Source organism: Haliotis rufescens, unplaced genomic scaffold (genome assembly GCF_023055435.1).
Source record: "Haliotis rufescens isolate VD_foot unplaced genomic scaffold, xgHalRufe1.0.p SCAF_4, whole genome shotgun sequence".
Classification (NCBI taxonomy): domain Eukaryota; kingdom Metazoa; phylum Mollusca; class Gastropoda; order Lepetellida; family Haliotidae; genus Haliotis; species Haliotis rufescens.
Window position 1 is genome coordinate 45612885 of NW_025964112.1, and position 18040 is coordinate 45630924.

At 37.3% G+C, this 18040-nt stretch overlaps 1 protein-coding gene across 3 annotated transcripts in view; it reads right to left on the minus strand.

The window, feature by feature from the left end:
- The window catches only part of LOC124152133, a 55610-nt gene extending 38119 nt beyond the window's left edge, over positions 1–17491 (minus strand). Inside the window, exon 1 of one of the 3 annotated variants that reach the window (XM_046524910.2) lies at positions 17287–17491. In XM_046524910.2, the coding sequence (XP_046380866.2) occupies positions 17287–17312 (26 nt within the window). In that variant the 5' untranslated portion in view covers positions 17313–17491. Of the gene's footprint in view, positions 1–16429; positions 16482–16575; positions 16723–17286 lie in introns of those variants that run through there. The other 2 variants (XM_046524921.2, XM_046524927.2) reach the window with 2 other exon arrangements.
- Between the last annotated feature and the right edge of the window lie 549 nt (positions 17492–18040).

Below are 18040 nucleotides of genomic sequence, written 5' to 3' on the forward strand. Positions count from 1 at the left end.
CAACACACGTGCATACACGTTATATATACAATAATCTTTAACAAGAACTTGAGCCCCAGTCCATCTCACCTGGTAGAGAAATAATTTACAATTTAACAAACACAAAGGGCTGTATGTTCCTGAACTCTGCACTTTCACAAAACTTTGCAGAACATACTTTGTTGGAGGACTTGACAAATCATTTCACTGAAAGCCTTCAAGTTCTGCAATCCCATTGTATGGGAGAAGGTACCCTTCATTTCAACACACATACTATATCAGAAACTGAAGACGTCGGTATGTTCAACAACAAGATCAACAACAGTCAGTTTCTAGTACATCAATTTCTGCCAATTCTGGAACAGAATCCTTAAATATAACGAGTGAATGATGCCACGAAGAAATCAACAAGTGGACAACATCATTAGAACCGTGGAACAAGTGTTGCTCTTGTTGATACAACCACTTCCTTCGATCTGAAGCTTAAACCTTTTTATCAAAATTCATCTGTTAGATGTGTCAGATTTGGAAATTCTATTCTGAGTGATAGCCTATCAAGTTGGTTCATGCAACACGACAGACCCTTCAAATCAATGTTTTCCTCAGTTAAACCCCATAAATTCTCTGTCAATAGCCTGTAAACTGTTCTGGACTGTCGAAAATGTGTGAACATTCTCAAAATCTCTAGGGCAATCTGGAGCATCGAGCCAGCATCTGAATGCTGAAATGTTCAGTCATTGGACCCTTCAGTGAACAAGGTCCCCTCTGGAGGCATCACCCAAACCATCAGGACAGTACTTAGCCCATATATTCCTTACAAATCAGAACCCATGCACAAACTGCAATGTCAGCAACTCTGGTTAATGGCAAAATACATCATGTCCTTAATTTGAAGCATCTACACCAGTGTGGAACATTCTCTGTCATACAGCAAATTTACAGCTCCCTCAGCCAATGCAAGCCATTTACCTTTCATCAGGAAACTATCAGTTCTCAAGGAGACAAGGAAGTCCCCATTCAGGATAGCTTAACACATCGCCTACCTTCATCAATTGACAATTAAGGGTAGGCAGCATGCTTGGGTTTATAATTCAATTAACAGCTTGACTAATCACAGGAAGTTGACCTCCTTACTGACCTCCCAGGGGTCAACTCTCACTGACACAAAGGCCACCCCACTCCCTTGCTTAGCTGTGAGGGACTGCCTGACCTCCAGATGTGTGCGATTATACACAGCAGGGGTGGCCAAGCGTGACTGCTTACTGCTTCTTTAGCCAGAGGTGGTTGAGGATGGGTGGTGATAGAATTTCAAAATGTTCAGATAACATTTTTAATGAGCATATAAGTGTGCCTTTTCTTCAGCTCCAGATGAAAATGGCCTTTTAAATGAGATACCACATGTGAGGACTTTTTCAAGAATTTGTTTTTTAACTCGGTCGCTTGTTAACATAACTTAAACAAATTTAAATATACAAACATCAGCAAGAGTTTGAACAAAAGTTACGTCAAACCACCCTTTCACAAAATCCACCACATATCCAAGAAGTTCGTTAAGAACCATTTTGCGATACATATCCCGATATGAGCAAATAATCTCAATTCATAACCATGAAATTCTATCGAACCATCCAGAAAATAATTCCCCATTTTCCTGTAATCAGAAGTGATTTCATTTTAAAGTCAACATGTCAAAACTGTAAATTTGCGCACAGGGTTAACTATTCGCCACAGCGATTACAAGACGAGGAAAAACTTTCTTTCAGCTTTGCACCAAGCCGGCAAGAGGCACACACAAACTAGCATCCAAACAAGGGTCATTTCTACAGCTTTTCTAAGGTATGTTTGGTTCTCAACAATGGAGTATAATGAGCCTCAGCAATCCTTCAACACAGGCATGGCAGTGTACTCACCCACATGCAAGGGGCATATAGACTTTAAACAGGCTTTTGATGAACAGTTAACTTATTGTCGCTTATGGGAATATGTTCAGATTTATCCCAGGCCTTATATCAACTTGATATTAGCATAGCTGCCAACTTTCCAAATTAGTATTATTATTTAGTTGCGAACTTCTGGTCAGGACCTTAAAGTCCAATGACCTTGTCTGCAGGACAATATATTATGTGATCAGAAACTTCATAATTTTATCACTTAGTTTCTATTTCTACTAAAGATACTTCTGATAATACGAGTGGATTGGACAGATGCAATACTATAAATAAACTTTATGCAAAGCCAATAAACAAGATGTGTTTGTAGTAGACAGTGTAAGGCTAAATAATGACCCTGTCTTTAGTCCTTGTGATTTGTTTTGTAGATTGACATATTATTTGTATAAATTTGTAATTTAGTTTCAAATTTGTAACAAATACGAAATATTCGGAACAGTTGGCAGCTATGTATTCGGCAATTGGTGAGAAAACTTACTCAACTTGCAGGAGCAACCTTTTAGGTAGAGCTGCCTTCTGATGCGGCTGAAGAAATGCTGAAGGAAAACTAATGACACCTTTCAGAGCTGTGTTTTGAGTCTTGCCACCAACATAAATATCCCTCCAAGTATTCAAAAAGCTCAATAAGTTTCTGAAGAGGTATCATATCCTTTTCTAACCCCTGAATGACATTACACAGATCCCAATTATATGAGAGTCTTGTTTTACGCTACTTTATATCAAGAATATCCTTCATGCAAAGTACCCATAAGGGAATCAAACCCGGGGCTCTGATGTGATGAGCAAACACCCTAACCTCTAGGCTTCACCATTCCTCCCAGTTTGAGGACAAAAAGGCAGTTTCAGGAAATGTAAAGAGGGCTCAGTACTGAACTAAACATGAAAACAATATCACTTATCCAAAGATGACTTTGGAAATGAGTCTACAGCATGGCCCAAAAAGCTCTTGAAAGCCAATCAACAATGAACTTCATTCTTAACAGAAGCCAATTAACAGTGAACTTCATTCAACATAAACAGTTGTCATTTAAAACCTGAAATATGACCCAACAGCCTAAGCAAGTCTAGGAGACCTTCAACTTGCCAGTGAGCTTGAAGACTTTGTGAACGAGGGGAAAGAGTAAACTGTATATATTTAATTAAAACCACTGAACCCTCAGAGATGATCGACTGGGGAATTCCTCCCCAGTGACTCAGACAGTGACAGGAACCTTATAAATAACTTGTTATCACTTCAATATACAGTATCATCCACAGAAAGACAATGGAAGAAACAACGTGAGATGATTCATGCATTCATCACAAAACCCAACTTGAAATGTATTCATATCATATCTTTGCATAATGTTATCATCTCTTGGAGCTACAACCAATGAGGACTACTTTGATTAATGCTTTTGAAATTTCTGAGTGGGGTTTTAGGGATCTCTACTTTGCATGGGAAAATTTAAAATGGGCTGTCGTAAAACATGCTAAATTGGCCTGACTAAATATTGATTAAATTAACAAGGATCAGCTGAGGCGACTAAAATGTTCACACGTCCAAACAAATCGCCTCAAAAGGGTGCAATAGATGCTGTGAGACAGAAGTAATCATTTTTGCAATAAAAGTTGAAGTTTACGACTAAATGCTCAGAAATAGTCAACCAATCAATAATCGTGTGATCGCAAGGAGATAAAAATGTTAAACATTCGGAAATATTTTTTTCCATTTCATATTCATGGTTTCTATGAATCATTGACCATTTCAATGCAACGAGGAACAATTTAATGCAAAAGAGAAATTTATACCAATCCCTATTTGGATAGGAAATTGGAATTCCAGATAATTGTTTTGGGCGATGTTTATCGGCCATTGTGATTTGTGACTTAAGATTTATATCTGTTGCACTAGAACTTGTTTTATGGAAACGGGGGGAATGAAATCAAGTTTGAGTGATCTTGTGGACTGTTTTGGCACCAACTCAGAAAGTTAAATATAAACTGCAATAATATATGCTTATCTTTAGATTATATTTGCCTCTGTGGATCTTGTATCCACACTGAATCAGACTACACGTCTCAGAAGCAAACTGATAATTTTGACAATTCTGAGCCAATAAGATAATATAAGCAACTGTCCCATATAGTTTTTACTGTCTGGCTTCTTCGGAGCAGATCAGAAAGTTGCACTATCTTTAAAGAAGGGTCTTTCTCGACACTGCAAAACTGAGCATGTCAAAACCCAAATTCATGACCGTGTACAAAATAAGTGTTTCGGTAAGATATTGATTGAAATTAACTGTTGGTCATAAGGGATGAGTAAGACAAAGAGTCAAAACATTTTGTAGTATATTGTTCTTTCTATCCATAACAAAATGTGACGATAGCCGATTGTCACCAGGCAGACGTCATGTTTATATAACACATAATATAGCCCATCAAATATACATAAAATTCATCGTAATCTGATGTCATGTTAAATGTTAGACAAGCAGACATATTGGCTGGGTATTTTTCAGTTTCTCAGGCCAACGTCAGTCAAAAAAGGTATCACAGGCAGTGCCTCAAGTCAACAAACACAGCTAAACTCCAATCACCAATTCTGAAATATTTCTTTTCTAATTACAGTACAGAAGAACAAAATTATTTTCAGCTTCTGATTGAACACAAAAAGTGGCAAAACATGCACCCACATAAGTTTTGAAGAAATTCCATTTTCCACTAAAACAAGAATACAAAAGAGTTGCTTGCAAAATAGAATTCCACCACATTCAACACGGCTGTACCACCCACAGATAGTCTCCCAACCCACAGAAGGACCCCTAGGGGACATAAAGCCCTGAAAACTACCATTCAGCTCAAGGTGAGACTTAACAGCAGGTTGGGATGCCCTAGGGCCCTGGCAGCAGACCCCTTGTCAATGTAAAACAATGAGACTTGATGTTTTGGCGATTGCCTATTGTCTTTCCTCAATACATCAATCTCGATGATTGATGGCAGGCACAAGCAAACCCCCAGGGCTAGAAAAATATCCCCTAAAATAGTCTCAAGAGTACTTGTGTTCCATAGAAGGGAAATTATTAAGCTGTTGTTGTAAGATGCAAGGGATTGTGCTGTCCTGTGCAATCTTCAGGCCGTCCAACATGAGGTGGTTCAGTTGCATCTCTGAAGGTTGGGTAAGGTTATGACTAACACTGATGGAGGCAGATGCATCCTGGGTAGAAGCTGACATATCACTACAAGAGGATGGATGAACACGAAGAGGATGACCAAGATTGAAACAATAAATTGTCATACATAAGCACAATCAGCCAAAATACATGAGTATTTGCTTGACAAAGTGTTGAATGCCAGAGTGAAAGCTTGCTACCAAATGAGCTACATAGATAGTGTTAGATGAACCCATTTCTATCTCCCGTTTAGCCCATAATTCCAGTCCTACTCAAACATTTAACGTGTGAATAAATCAAAGTGAATACACAAGGTGTCTCCTTTAGTATTCATAGTGTGTGAGAAACTCCTGAATATTTGGAGATGCTGTTTCGCAGAAGTTATTTCATCAGTGATGAACAGCATTCTTGATCACTGACTTACATCAATTCAAAACCATCATCAAAAAACACTCTATAACATGGTTGAAAAAATATTAATTTCGAAAATGAAAAAAAAGTCAAACACTATTGTGTCGAACTTTGAAGTGTCGAACCTAGGGTTGTCTTGAAGTAAAAGCTTAGTCCCTGCTTATTCCTTCCTTATTTCTCATTTTTGGTTGTCTCGAACCTTGGTTCACTCGAAGTACTGACGTAGGTCCCTTCAACTTTGACACAACATTGTTTGACAGTATTTAAAGGTGAAAAGGTAAATCTTAAGAAATGAGATGCGTGGATATCACCTAGCATACAAGCAAACACTATCCCAAGCTGTGGAATATTTGATACCCAGACTCATCCCAATGAAGAATTTCATTTGGCACTAAATTGCAATTCAAGGGACAAAATTGATTTTTTTAAAACAATTGCTTGATACCAGTACTGACCTGTCTTCTAGTAAATCCAGACCTCCATCAAGCCTACCAAACCAGCATTACTACAAAGTATTCATTCTGAGTGTTCAAGAATTCAGGGAGTGACAGAGCTTATTTTCAAACACAAAAGAAAGGATTAGGCCTTTACAGGGGGTAAAAATTGGTTGAAAAAGGAAACAAAAAACTTTGGGAGCATTTCCTGTGATCGCCGTCTTCACGGCTATGTTAGAAGGAGAAATGGCATTGAAATTTGGCTTTACAAACTCTGTACTGAAATCATACGCATCAGAGACTTGATTCATGGCTCTATTATCATTATTAAGCCTGATTTATGAAAACTGACAAAGCAGCAGGGTTATTTAGCGACATCCCGCCCCTTAACCCACATTCAGGTCAAAAACCAGTCATCCTTATAATATAAGAGACTGGATCTACGTGAAGCAATCATAACCAACGTGGTAAATGTAGCGGAACCACATTTTATGGCTGTATGATTATTAAGTAAGCAAAAAGTCACGCGATAAATCGTGCCGTGAGCTCAATATACAATAGATATGATAGAAGAGTTGTTGCTGTAATCATTATCAATGTTCCTCTTGATCACCCTTTTTCTAGTACCTATATCTAAATATTCACTTCAAATTCATAGTTTCTGATTACCATGCATCAGTTGATCATGTTTTCAGAGGTCGACATTTTTCTAATGTTAGTATAAACCATCAAATTTATTCACACACTGTCAGACCCAATAAAAAAACAGATTTAAGATTGTTTTACATGCCTTCTGGTCCACACAATTTATAAAATTAAAATAAAAATGAAAAAATATATAAATGAAATAAAACTTCCTCTAAGAATTTGTGGCAGTGCTATGTCTTCTTTCACATAAAACTGTTTTGTTGTGACATCACATTTCAGAAAGCATTTTACAGAATCATACTCACACACATTATCCACTCTGATATGAAACATCCATTCAAAACAACTAGCCTCATTGTGCACACACGATTCACGGAGCTTCATTTATGCCCACATAAATTACCCAAATTCCATGCCAAATGCCTATAACTCTACCCAATGTGTGAAACTGCCCAACACTACTGTGACATACCTGTGAGAACACCCCAGGCTATTTATCTACCACAGATCTATACTGCCTCGGGACAGACTCAAGCTCCCTCTAATCCTGTAACAGGAAAATAAATCCTCTTGTCTTTACCAGGACAGTTAATTGCTTCAATCATGAAAACCATATAGGTCTTAATTATCCATTACCATTTTACAGAGGGAAAGAAGAAGATCCTAAAGAGTACTTGGAGGGACCCCGAGGGGAGGATGATCTGACAGATAACAGCCCAGCATAAGGTGCTCTGCCTCAAGATAGCATTAATCTACATCAGTTTCAATTGGGAGACAGGTGCAGATATTATCGGCTTCTTGTACAAGTTCGGTACTCTTTCACCACTGAACACATCAATTTTGTGGGGTAGAGGGTAAATGAACGATGCCAAATTAACTTCAGTGAAACAAAAGTACTTTGATGCTGTGACTTTTTGTGTTCATATGTCGACGTAACTTGTAACTTTTGAGTGAGTGTTGTTTTATGCTAGTCAGCAATATTCAATAGCAAGGCAGTTTGTAAATAATCAAAACAAACCAGTGTTTGATAGCATGAGCTATGTTGTTGTGGTTTGATGTCCTCAGTAGAACTGTCAAGTCAATCATGACATCGAACAGTGGGTGAGACGAGGTGAAATCAGGTTAACATTACATTAAAGATAATTGAACTTATATAACGATGTGCAAACGTGTGTGTGGCTGCTAGTCTGGACTATTGCTGTTTTTATCATTCTAGCCCACTGAGATACCATGCCACAGTTTCACATGAATACGAACCTCAGATCCAAATCCAATCCAACCAGTTCTTGTTTCAACCCCATAATGCCGAGCGCCAGGCAGGATAACAACAAGTACCATCTTTTGACATATTTTGGCATGACATGCTCAGGGATCAACCCCCGACCTTCCGCTCTACCGACAACGGATACAATCCATGATGAACAAAATCTACTCTGCATCAGAAATTTAGTCAACTAAAACACAGCAGATGGATAAGTGAAAAAAAGTAATTTTCATTAGAAGTCTCATTAAAAACAAATACACAAGACACAAACCCACTAAAGACTCACTTCGAACACATAACAGCAAGTTTTGACTTCCATTCCTAAACCTAAACCTGTTATACACATGATACATGCTAGATGTAAATCAGTAAGCTGAAATCAATTTCATGTCAAAAGGCTCGGCAATAACATCATTCAGGTCTCTCCACAATTGTCCACATGTGATATGAAATCCATATATACAATACTTTGCACCACGACAAAGTCTAACTTTGACATTTTTCCACGACTGAAAGGATGAAAAAAGTTTGTGAGACAGCTACCTATCACTGGGTTAACTGAAATTGACGAGAAGACAAATTTTATCAAGTTAGCATAAAACAAATGACATTTTTTTTCAAAACAGATTATTGACTAAGAATCTTTTTTCGTTCACTACATTTTTAACGTTGAATATATGTGGAGTTTCAAAGTTGAGAAACTACTTGCAATGAAGAGATAAATCGGTCTTACTTCAGATCCATACATGTATACGAAATGTATCTACGTGAAAACAGACTGTATCCAGTTCTCAGACAGAAATCGGAAATCGGTAATTTCAGAAGTTTTAACAATCCAAATCTGCTTCTGTTAACAAAGTATAGTGAAAATCTTGGGTTTCAAACACCCTTCATAAACATCACACAATATACAAAACCGCAAATTGAACATTGTGGCGGTTAATAAAATGATTAACAACCCATGATGATATACTATTAGCAATGAGTGAGTATGGTTTTACACTGTTTTAAGCAACATTCCAGAAATATCACCGGAGGACACCAGAAATACGTTCGCATGTGGGTAATACCAGTGACTAAATATTTGATTGGAGATATCAACCTGTTTGTGCTGCATACAAAATTTTCAAATTTTGGGAAAAACCAATTCAATTTATTTAGAAACCAAACCTTTCAACATGTTCAAGAAGTTTTCCAATAATGTATTTCAACTTTGTACAATTTCACACGTATGCAAGTGATGTGTTTTGACATATATGGACCTTGATAAAAAATGGTCTGAATGATTTACGAAGGTGTCTTCTGCCAGCCAATTTATATACATATGAATTAATGCATGTGTTTCTACACATGCATAATAAGATCAACACACTCGCATATTGTATTACAAAGTGGCATGGCTCCATTCCAAACTTGTTACATTATTAAGAAAAAAATTATACCTCACTGAATGAAATACCCAGGCTATCAAACAAATGAGAAATTGTAACATTAACAGATGAATCCAGCTTTGTGCATCTAGCAATACAAATGAATTGAGTTTTTACAACACGTTAACATGATGAATGAACAGTTATACATCTTTCAAGACTTTTTCAGATTTTCAATTTACAAATCAAAAGTTTAAAAACTGAAATTGATGAAATTAAGATTAAAAATTTAACAAATTGTCTCCAAACTGCAAACACAAACATAACAGAAATCATTTTGAAAAACTCTTACAATTTTGTCAGTTTTATCTCTCATGGCGGAGACTTTGAAACCGCGTCTTAAAGAACCGCAGTGATTAACCACACTTAAAATACCAGGCTCTAATTCAATATAGCCCACATTTTTGTTTAAGGATGCAAACCCAATGAGCGGCATGTGTCTAATCTAGGAGCTAGATGTGAGAATTAATAAACGTTTCAAACAAAAATACAATAACAAGCTCCTCAAGCCAGACATGCCTAAAACAAGTTGAGCAAAAACACATGAGGGTTTCTATGACCATTGGCCCCACGAGGGGGACTCGCACTCTGGGCTTCTGGATTGTTTACATGGGCGGGCAACACAAACACTGCAAACAAACAGGTAAGACTATGAAAACAATAGGGCACTGCGGAGGCGGGGCACACACTGAAACTTATCTCAGGTGCCGAATTGTTCCAATAACATGGGAATGGAAAATGTTTGAACTGGGCTCAGAATGAATGGACAGAGTTTTGTGCGTCCCAGGATAAATCTCTGCTTATACAGAGATTGTTTCTACAACCGTTCGCAAGGTGTAGAACTGATTACGTAGTCAATGTCAGGATAAACTTGTGATAAGATTATGCACCATGAATTTGCGTCAAGATTAGCAGTCTGGTTTTAATTAAGCATGCAAGGTGTTATTGAATTTTCCACCGTGGGAATCGGTGAGAAAAAGGCTATGTTTGCCGTGAACAGATAATAATAAATAATTCCATCAAGATAAATGTGACAGGTTTAGGAATGTAAGAAGAGATATATGCGCTTCCTATGTCAATGTTTTCAAAACTCAAACTTCACTTGTTCCACAGACTTAGCATCCTTATGACTCTTCTAATGATATTTAATAATTAGGTACCAATAAATTATTTACAATGCTATCATCTTTTGATATTTATATTGATTAATTTAAAGCCTAATGTTTTTGATATTGTATAGAAAGAAATACAACATTCAACTCAGCAAACAAGGTTGAATAAACAGCAGCAACAAAAAGAAGCCATTTCTTGAACAAAAAAATCTCTGCAGATGCGTGTTCTTCTAGCCGATAAATAAGATCCGCAGTTGAATAAAATATGGATCAGGGTGTTGAACTCATCCCAGTGAAAAAAAATTGTTTGGTTAGCCTTGAAAAAAATATATCGAACTGTTACAAGTGTATCAAATATTCATACGGGGGTGGGACAATCAGAACGTGGTCAGCAAGCTGTTAATCCACGTTCCATGCCAGGAGGAATCGGAGAGTGTTTCTGCGGAATCATTCATGAAACGCTCTCAGCGATTATTCAGTGAGCTCATACCCATTTTGGTAACACGTCTTTAAACCCTTTTAGAGCACTACATTCTTTATATGGTTACGATATGAACTGCCATACTGATTCAAACGGGGATTCAACCGGGGATTCAAGTATTTTCCCTTTACAGAGAAATGTCCACTTGATTAGGTACTGATTGAATAGCCATAAGAATCAATAGGATCATCAAATGAGCAAATTTAATGGAAACATGCCTTTACACCTTGTTCCACCATTGCTGTGAATCTGCCTGCCTTCTCAGAGGTTCAACAGTATTGTGAGAATATAAGATTGCTTATCTCATAGATTATGGAAAAAATGCACAACCATCGATATAAAAAAATATTTTTCAAAATTTATTCACCATTGATGAAACATAATGTAAACTTAAAGGAGGTGGTTTGAGATATATGGAGCAGTATTCAGTTATATCATGAGTTCTGTGCAAGAAAAGCCATAGTTGGCAGGTTGGAAAGGTACCCCACTTTTGGTGGAGTCTGAAGCCAGCAGTGTCCAAGACCAACAAGGCCACACCTTCCCATCCAATCTCCACCAGATAGGTCACAGTACTAGTGATGGACACATTTCACAGTTTGCGTCACTGAATCTGTAGACCAAATTAAAAACACCTTAAGTGGTAATCTCTCTGCAAATGTCGCAGATCTTTCAAAAGAACTCCTCACATAAAAGGTTGACACTGGACATCATTGTGGTTGTTACTGGACATCACTGTATCTCAAATGTCCTCCAAAATGGAAGAATATCAACAGTATCCAATTCATCTAAAAACATCAAAGGTATAGAAAGTGGCTTAATGGAAGCATTCAAACAAGAACCTCAATTACAAAGTTGATATTGGACACTGTTATATAAATTGAAGGCCCTTCAAAATGCAAGCATTTCAACAGTATCCAGTTCATTGGAAAGTCTAGCAAGTTTTACACACAATCTTAAGGAAACATTCAGGCAACTGATATAGAAAAGTTCATACAAAGTTGATATTGGACAATAAGTCAAAGTCCCGAAAGCCAGTTTCCAGTTGATGTTAGGCATTCCATGGACAACAAACAGCCTAAAAAATGAATCCTCCATACAAAAATCCTTACAAAAAATACCACTCAAAAGAAGTTAAGGACCAGCTGATTATTTCATATTACTTCAGTTAATTTTTAGCATGACAAGCAATAGCAATATGAAAGAATTGGGTGGCCTTTAACTTCTTTTGATTCGTATATAAAACCAGTATCAGAGTGATTCTACGAGCCAAGAAAATGAAACTGCAAATTGGAACTTCCACCGCTAAAGTCGTAAATTGAAAGATTACACAAAAGACCATAAACCCCCTGGTAGGAGACGAACAGAGCATAGCCTCATTACCGGATTCTTCTTGTTATTATACAACTTTTACAACATGGTAATTATCGCTGAGCTTGTTAAGAGTTGAAGCAGAACCATGTATTGAGACAGAGATGCCTATTGCGGGCAGAGCTTCCACAGCAGAACGCTATTGCTGAAATGATTCTTGCAGGCAGGCCGAATATGATATGTGATAATTTTCATTCTGTACCGAGGTGATCATTTTACAAAATGTCTTAATTATCGGATCTTTAAAACTGATCTTTTTAATCGTAATTCAATCCAATCATGTATTGATATTTGAGCGTGTTTGGTTTAACTTGGCTTATAACAGTATTTCAGTTATACCACGGTGTGTCAGCTTGATGTGGAAGACAATCCTGAAGCGATGCAGGATTCGTTATGATAGAAATTTTGTTATTGGGCATGTAATTCACAGACACAAGATTTTGGGTCCCAGAAGGGAAACTATGCATGTGTATTGTAAATGGGGATTAACATCCTGTTAAGGTGTTTGCACTTATATAGCAATGTTCATGCATGTGTGCGTGTCCGCCTGTATTAGTCCGGACTTATGCAGGTTTTATAGTGCTTGCCCATTGAGACAGCATACCACAGCTTAACATGGATACCCAACTTAGACACAGCCTACTGATTCTAAGCCAACCATTCCTTGTTTTAGGCCATAAATACCTAGTATCTGACAGGGTAACAACAAATACCATCTTATAATGTTTTCTTGTAGGGGCAGACACTCATCCACAATGGCGAACTTTAAAACTATAGATACTCCATTCCTGATGCATAGAAAAAGAATAATCTGCAGACCAAACCATGGCAGCTGATGACGGAATCTTGTTTAAAAGATACCATTAAAATAATGTGGTCTTCCACACAATCAACTCCAAAACGGACAATAATGTGCATATTCATAATGGTCCAAATCCACACCATGAAGCTTTCTAAAAGCACAGCATCACTAACCAAAGATTCATCTTTCATTCCTCTAACCCAATGCAACGGATGTTGTCTCATCTGATGGAAGAAGGAATGGAAAGGATGTTTCAAGATCATATTCTTCAACCATCTAAGATGAACGTACAGTCGGGGGTAGACACAGACTCTAGTTCAAGACTTGTGAAATCTAAGGGGAGTATTTGTATTATCCTAATATCCACTCAGTTTACAAAACTCACTAGTCAGAAATAAGCTGTGGACTATGAAGTTGGATATAAAGTGTCTACTCTATCAGGAATGTTTCACAAAGATCTTAGCGCGGAGATCACTTTGTTGAACTGAGTCCATACATCATATCCACCAAGCTCTGCATCAGCAAGATGCTTGATGAATATGACAGTTGTCCAACAGTGTAGTCTCGATTAATTCAAAAGAGAAGAACGAAATTTGGCTGTGTGGGAAAATTTCTTCGAAGACAGAACTGTATATTGAACAGATGTACATGAACTGTAAAATACCTCAATTTCAAAAACAGCTTCCTCAGGCAGAGCATTATTTTTTAGGTTGAATTTGAAAAACAAATACATCAAAATGCAACCATGAAAAGATCGCGGCCAAACAAATTTGGAGGGCAATTCACTGGAGTGATATTGCGCGATGAAAACATCCGAGCTAACAACTCTTGGGTATTAAATTTAAAAGCTATCAACTTTTATGGTATATATGGACTATTTGTGTGGATCTAAACAAAAATGTTGTAGACTCGCTGGCTTCACATCATCGTTACTTATATGTAGATTTGAGGATAGGGAGCTGTAGGGTTTGGAAGCTGAGACCCGTGAAGACATTGTAAAGGAGAGAAAAACAACTGTGCATAAAATATATCAAGTATTGGAAAGTCAGCGTGTTCGTTCAAATTTAATATTCTTTCCACAGTGAAATAATACTTGAAAATTATTTCCATGAAAAATTGATATTTACGATCTAAGGAATTTCTGACAAAAAGGGCTGCAACAACTGTATGTTTCAAATACTGCAGAATGCAAAATGTGACAATTCTGCTGCAATTTTATATTTGTCCACAGAAACTGACTTTAATAAAGTCAACATTGACAGCGTGTCAGAATGGATGAGTAAATTAACCATGCTACACACTATCAGGGCTTCAAGAATACGAGTTGAAACAGCTTGTGTTCGCATCTTTAACTCTTATCACCATAACAGAATAAAATCTTGCATGAAATTTATAAAAACTGCAATTCACATTGAGGTGTCTTGAATCATTATCCCATGAAATGAAAGTAATACACGCAAACCAAAAAACACAGGAAAAGATTGTTAAACATTAGTTTTTTATATGAAGACTGACACAGAAAACACAAATATCAATCATACATGACAACACTACTGATCAGGAAGATATATCAATCAATACCTCCTTATGGGGAGAACAGATGTCTTTAGAAGCAGGGATAGATTTCATTACATGGGGAAAGTTCAAAGGAATTGATGCAGATAAAATCAGTCAGACTGATACCACAAATGAAACAACATCCAAGGGGTGCAGTGCAAGTGGTAGGATTGATTGAATTTGAAATAATCAAAATGTAATTATCACCATTGTATACTTGCTGCAGAGCTGATATTACTTCATAATACATAAGTTTGTATCTCAATTGACTATCATGATATAGACTTGCTGTGTTTTTTTGTTTTTTTCACAAAAACCTTAATGGTAACCAAGAAATTATATACATTCGTTTTTACGCTTGTGGTGGGACATATAGCAGTAACTACAGAGGTGTCATTTTTTAACATGCTCCTTTACAAAAACGGAAAGGTTATTTATTCGAGAAAGAGGAAATTGTATTTTCTATAAATGAAATGATCTTGTGATGGTTAACTCGAAAAAAACCACATGACTTCAATGTAGATTTGATAAAAGGTTACAGCACACTTAAGAAACAGATTTTTTTGAGATCATGTTATTTCACAAATAACAGTTGAGCATGTTTATTGGTGCTTACAAAGTACATAAAACCATTCACCACTCCATAGATTTCAATATGCAATCATACTAAGTTGGTCGTATAAACATTAAAACTATTTGTAGTGATAAACCCAGCCGTACCATGTTAGCAAGTTACCTACAACAACGTTGGAGTTTGTTTATACGCACCTATGATATCACAAGGGGTATTAAATAATGAAGATAAAAGTCTTCTATGACACTGAGAACATTCAAAATAGCATTTGTATGGTGTGTTATATGACGAGCAATAAACTTGTAAAGTTTTATTGCATAGGAGCAAACCTATGAGTTAAATGCACATTATCAATGACTCATAATCCAATAATTTATAAGTATCCTATCACGAAATAAGCTTACTGTGTTTGATTTTTTAGACAAACCACTATTGGTAACCAAGATATTATCTCTAAAAACAACCTGAGTATACATAATAAACTTAAGGAAACACTTATGTATAAATGTTGCTTTAAACTTGACATGGTTAACACTAAATTTGTATACCTATAAACATGATAAAGTTATACCATTATAGGGAAACATTACAAACCATGAAATATGTACTTTTCTTTTCAGTTCTTCTACAGTGCATCACGTTGAATGAAATATAGAAGAAACACTGCATTTATGAAAACAAAGTTGCAAACAAATGTATTCCTTTCAAGCACAAATCTCACCTCCCAGATAAAGAAGGGAACAAGGTTGAAACAGAGCTCCATTATTTCCTAAAAATAGACAGCATTCTCACTGGCAGGCCAGAGGTTTAGTAAGGGGTAAAAAGCTGGTCTGGGGGCCCCTTGCCTTTCGCTTCAACGCTGTGTTGAATGTCAAAATCTCAGGAGCAAGTATGCATTGCACCTGCCCAAAACATGTGCCGAATCTAGATCCTAGCCGTCATGTACACACACACAACTTCGTAGTCTTCTAAATTGTGACAGGCGTACTGAAATACCCACAACTGAGAACAAATGTTTCTGGTTCTGTGATGTCGAATAAATGTGACCCACCAACCCTATCTGTCGAAATGATTGCCCCGCAAGCAGTCAGTGGCGAAGATAGAACAAACACGTTCAAAAGTCAACAATGTAACAATTTGCAAACACTTCTGAACAATGTTGCTTTTTCGTTGCATATTATTGCAAAATATACCACGGACGAAGGTTGTATACATCCCACATCGTGCGAATAGATTCAGGTGACATACGAACACAAAACAATTCTTACCCGAGTTTTTTTCCGATCGGATGCCAAGCGGTAAGGTTTGTCAGTCGAGGCGAGCGAGTGCCCCGAATCGGCATGTAAAGGAATGCACAGGGGGCGCTGACCTATTTACGGTAACAAAGAGCGACCGAAGCAAAAACTTTACCTACCCAGCATCTACCGTGAGGAATATCCTTAATCCCTGTTCGAAAAACTCTCAGTGTATTGCACAGTTCTTGAGAGGCGACTACTTCATGCCTGTATCGTTCAAAGATGGCGGTGAATGGCAGGCTGTGACGTAAGAGCCGAGAGAAATCGACATCGGGGACTCCCCGGAAGTCACCTATCAAAAAGCCCGCGAAACTCTCGCACAAAGAACCCCTCCGTAATTAGATCGCAGGTATAGCCAATAGAATCTCCGGTTGGAGATTGTGAATGTAAACAAATTTAGCTGTCGATGCAGAACGGTATTACTCCTGACATTTCTCTAAAAGCATTCGATGAAAACTAGTTCGTTTTCCGAAAACACGTGGTGTTGTTGCCTGTAGCTGGTATAACGCTGGGCGCTTTGTAATAATGCCCTGGCTATTTTTCAACCAAACGAGCTGCGCTCACAGAACAGGATCGTCATGATTTCCACAAATCTAACTCATGTGCACATTTCCTGTTCATAATGTATTTTACTATCTACAAACATAAACCAAATGCTCTCGAATTAAAGCGTTACTATACACACCAAATTAAATTAAAGATTAAAAGATTTAACACAAATATATAAATTTGATATTTACTGAAAAGCATTCCTGTATCAAATAAGAAACCATAAAAAAATAATCAGTATACATTATTACTCAATAAATAATAAAAGATGAAAGTATTACCTCGGCGATCTCATAACTGCTATCATTTTAAATATCCTTTTCCTGTAGTCACAATCGGTATCATGGAATCAAAAGCACAATTCTACTCTCACATCACGGTGATAACATCCACCCGATATAGTCATATCACACTGATAACTGACGGTTGGATTCAAAAATGTTTGTTGACCAGAGCTCGTCGTTTGATTGGGCACATCTGCCGTCTTCTCACCCGCTATATATCCTCTCCTGGCGACCCCGCCCCTTAGACTAATTATTGATCATGGTGATAATTATATAAAATAAACGACGGAGGGAATCCAAGCCCCGAACACAATAGGCACGCGACTGTTACGAGCTTCGCCCTGCCTAATTTAAATTTTCCTCAGTGATGCTTTGTTAAAATATTCTCCTTTGATGTTTGATTTATTGCCAAGCGATAGAATCACGGACGAGTTGAGCGCGTGCTCTGCGCGAGCCAATGTATGCACCTGTTCCTTTAAAATGCGATTCATCGGAATTTTCCTATTGTTCATATTAAAATCGCCGAGAGGCCCGACCTTGAATCGCACCCGACAGACCTGATGAATAGACAGCGCTCGGGTTCTTTCACTTTTTTATTCTAATCGCGGCTCTCGTTCAGAATTATAACGACACACCACACTTTTTATACCCACCGCAAGTCTGTTTTATTTCGTGAGTTGACAATATGAATGGCTAGTTTGTCATTTTGTGGCTAATAAAATTGAAGATTAAAGAATATTGTTTTGGATGC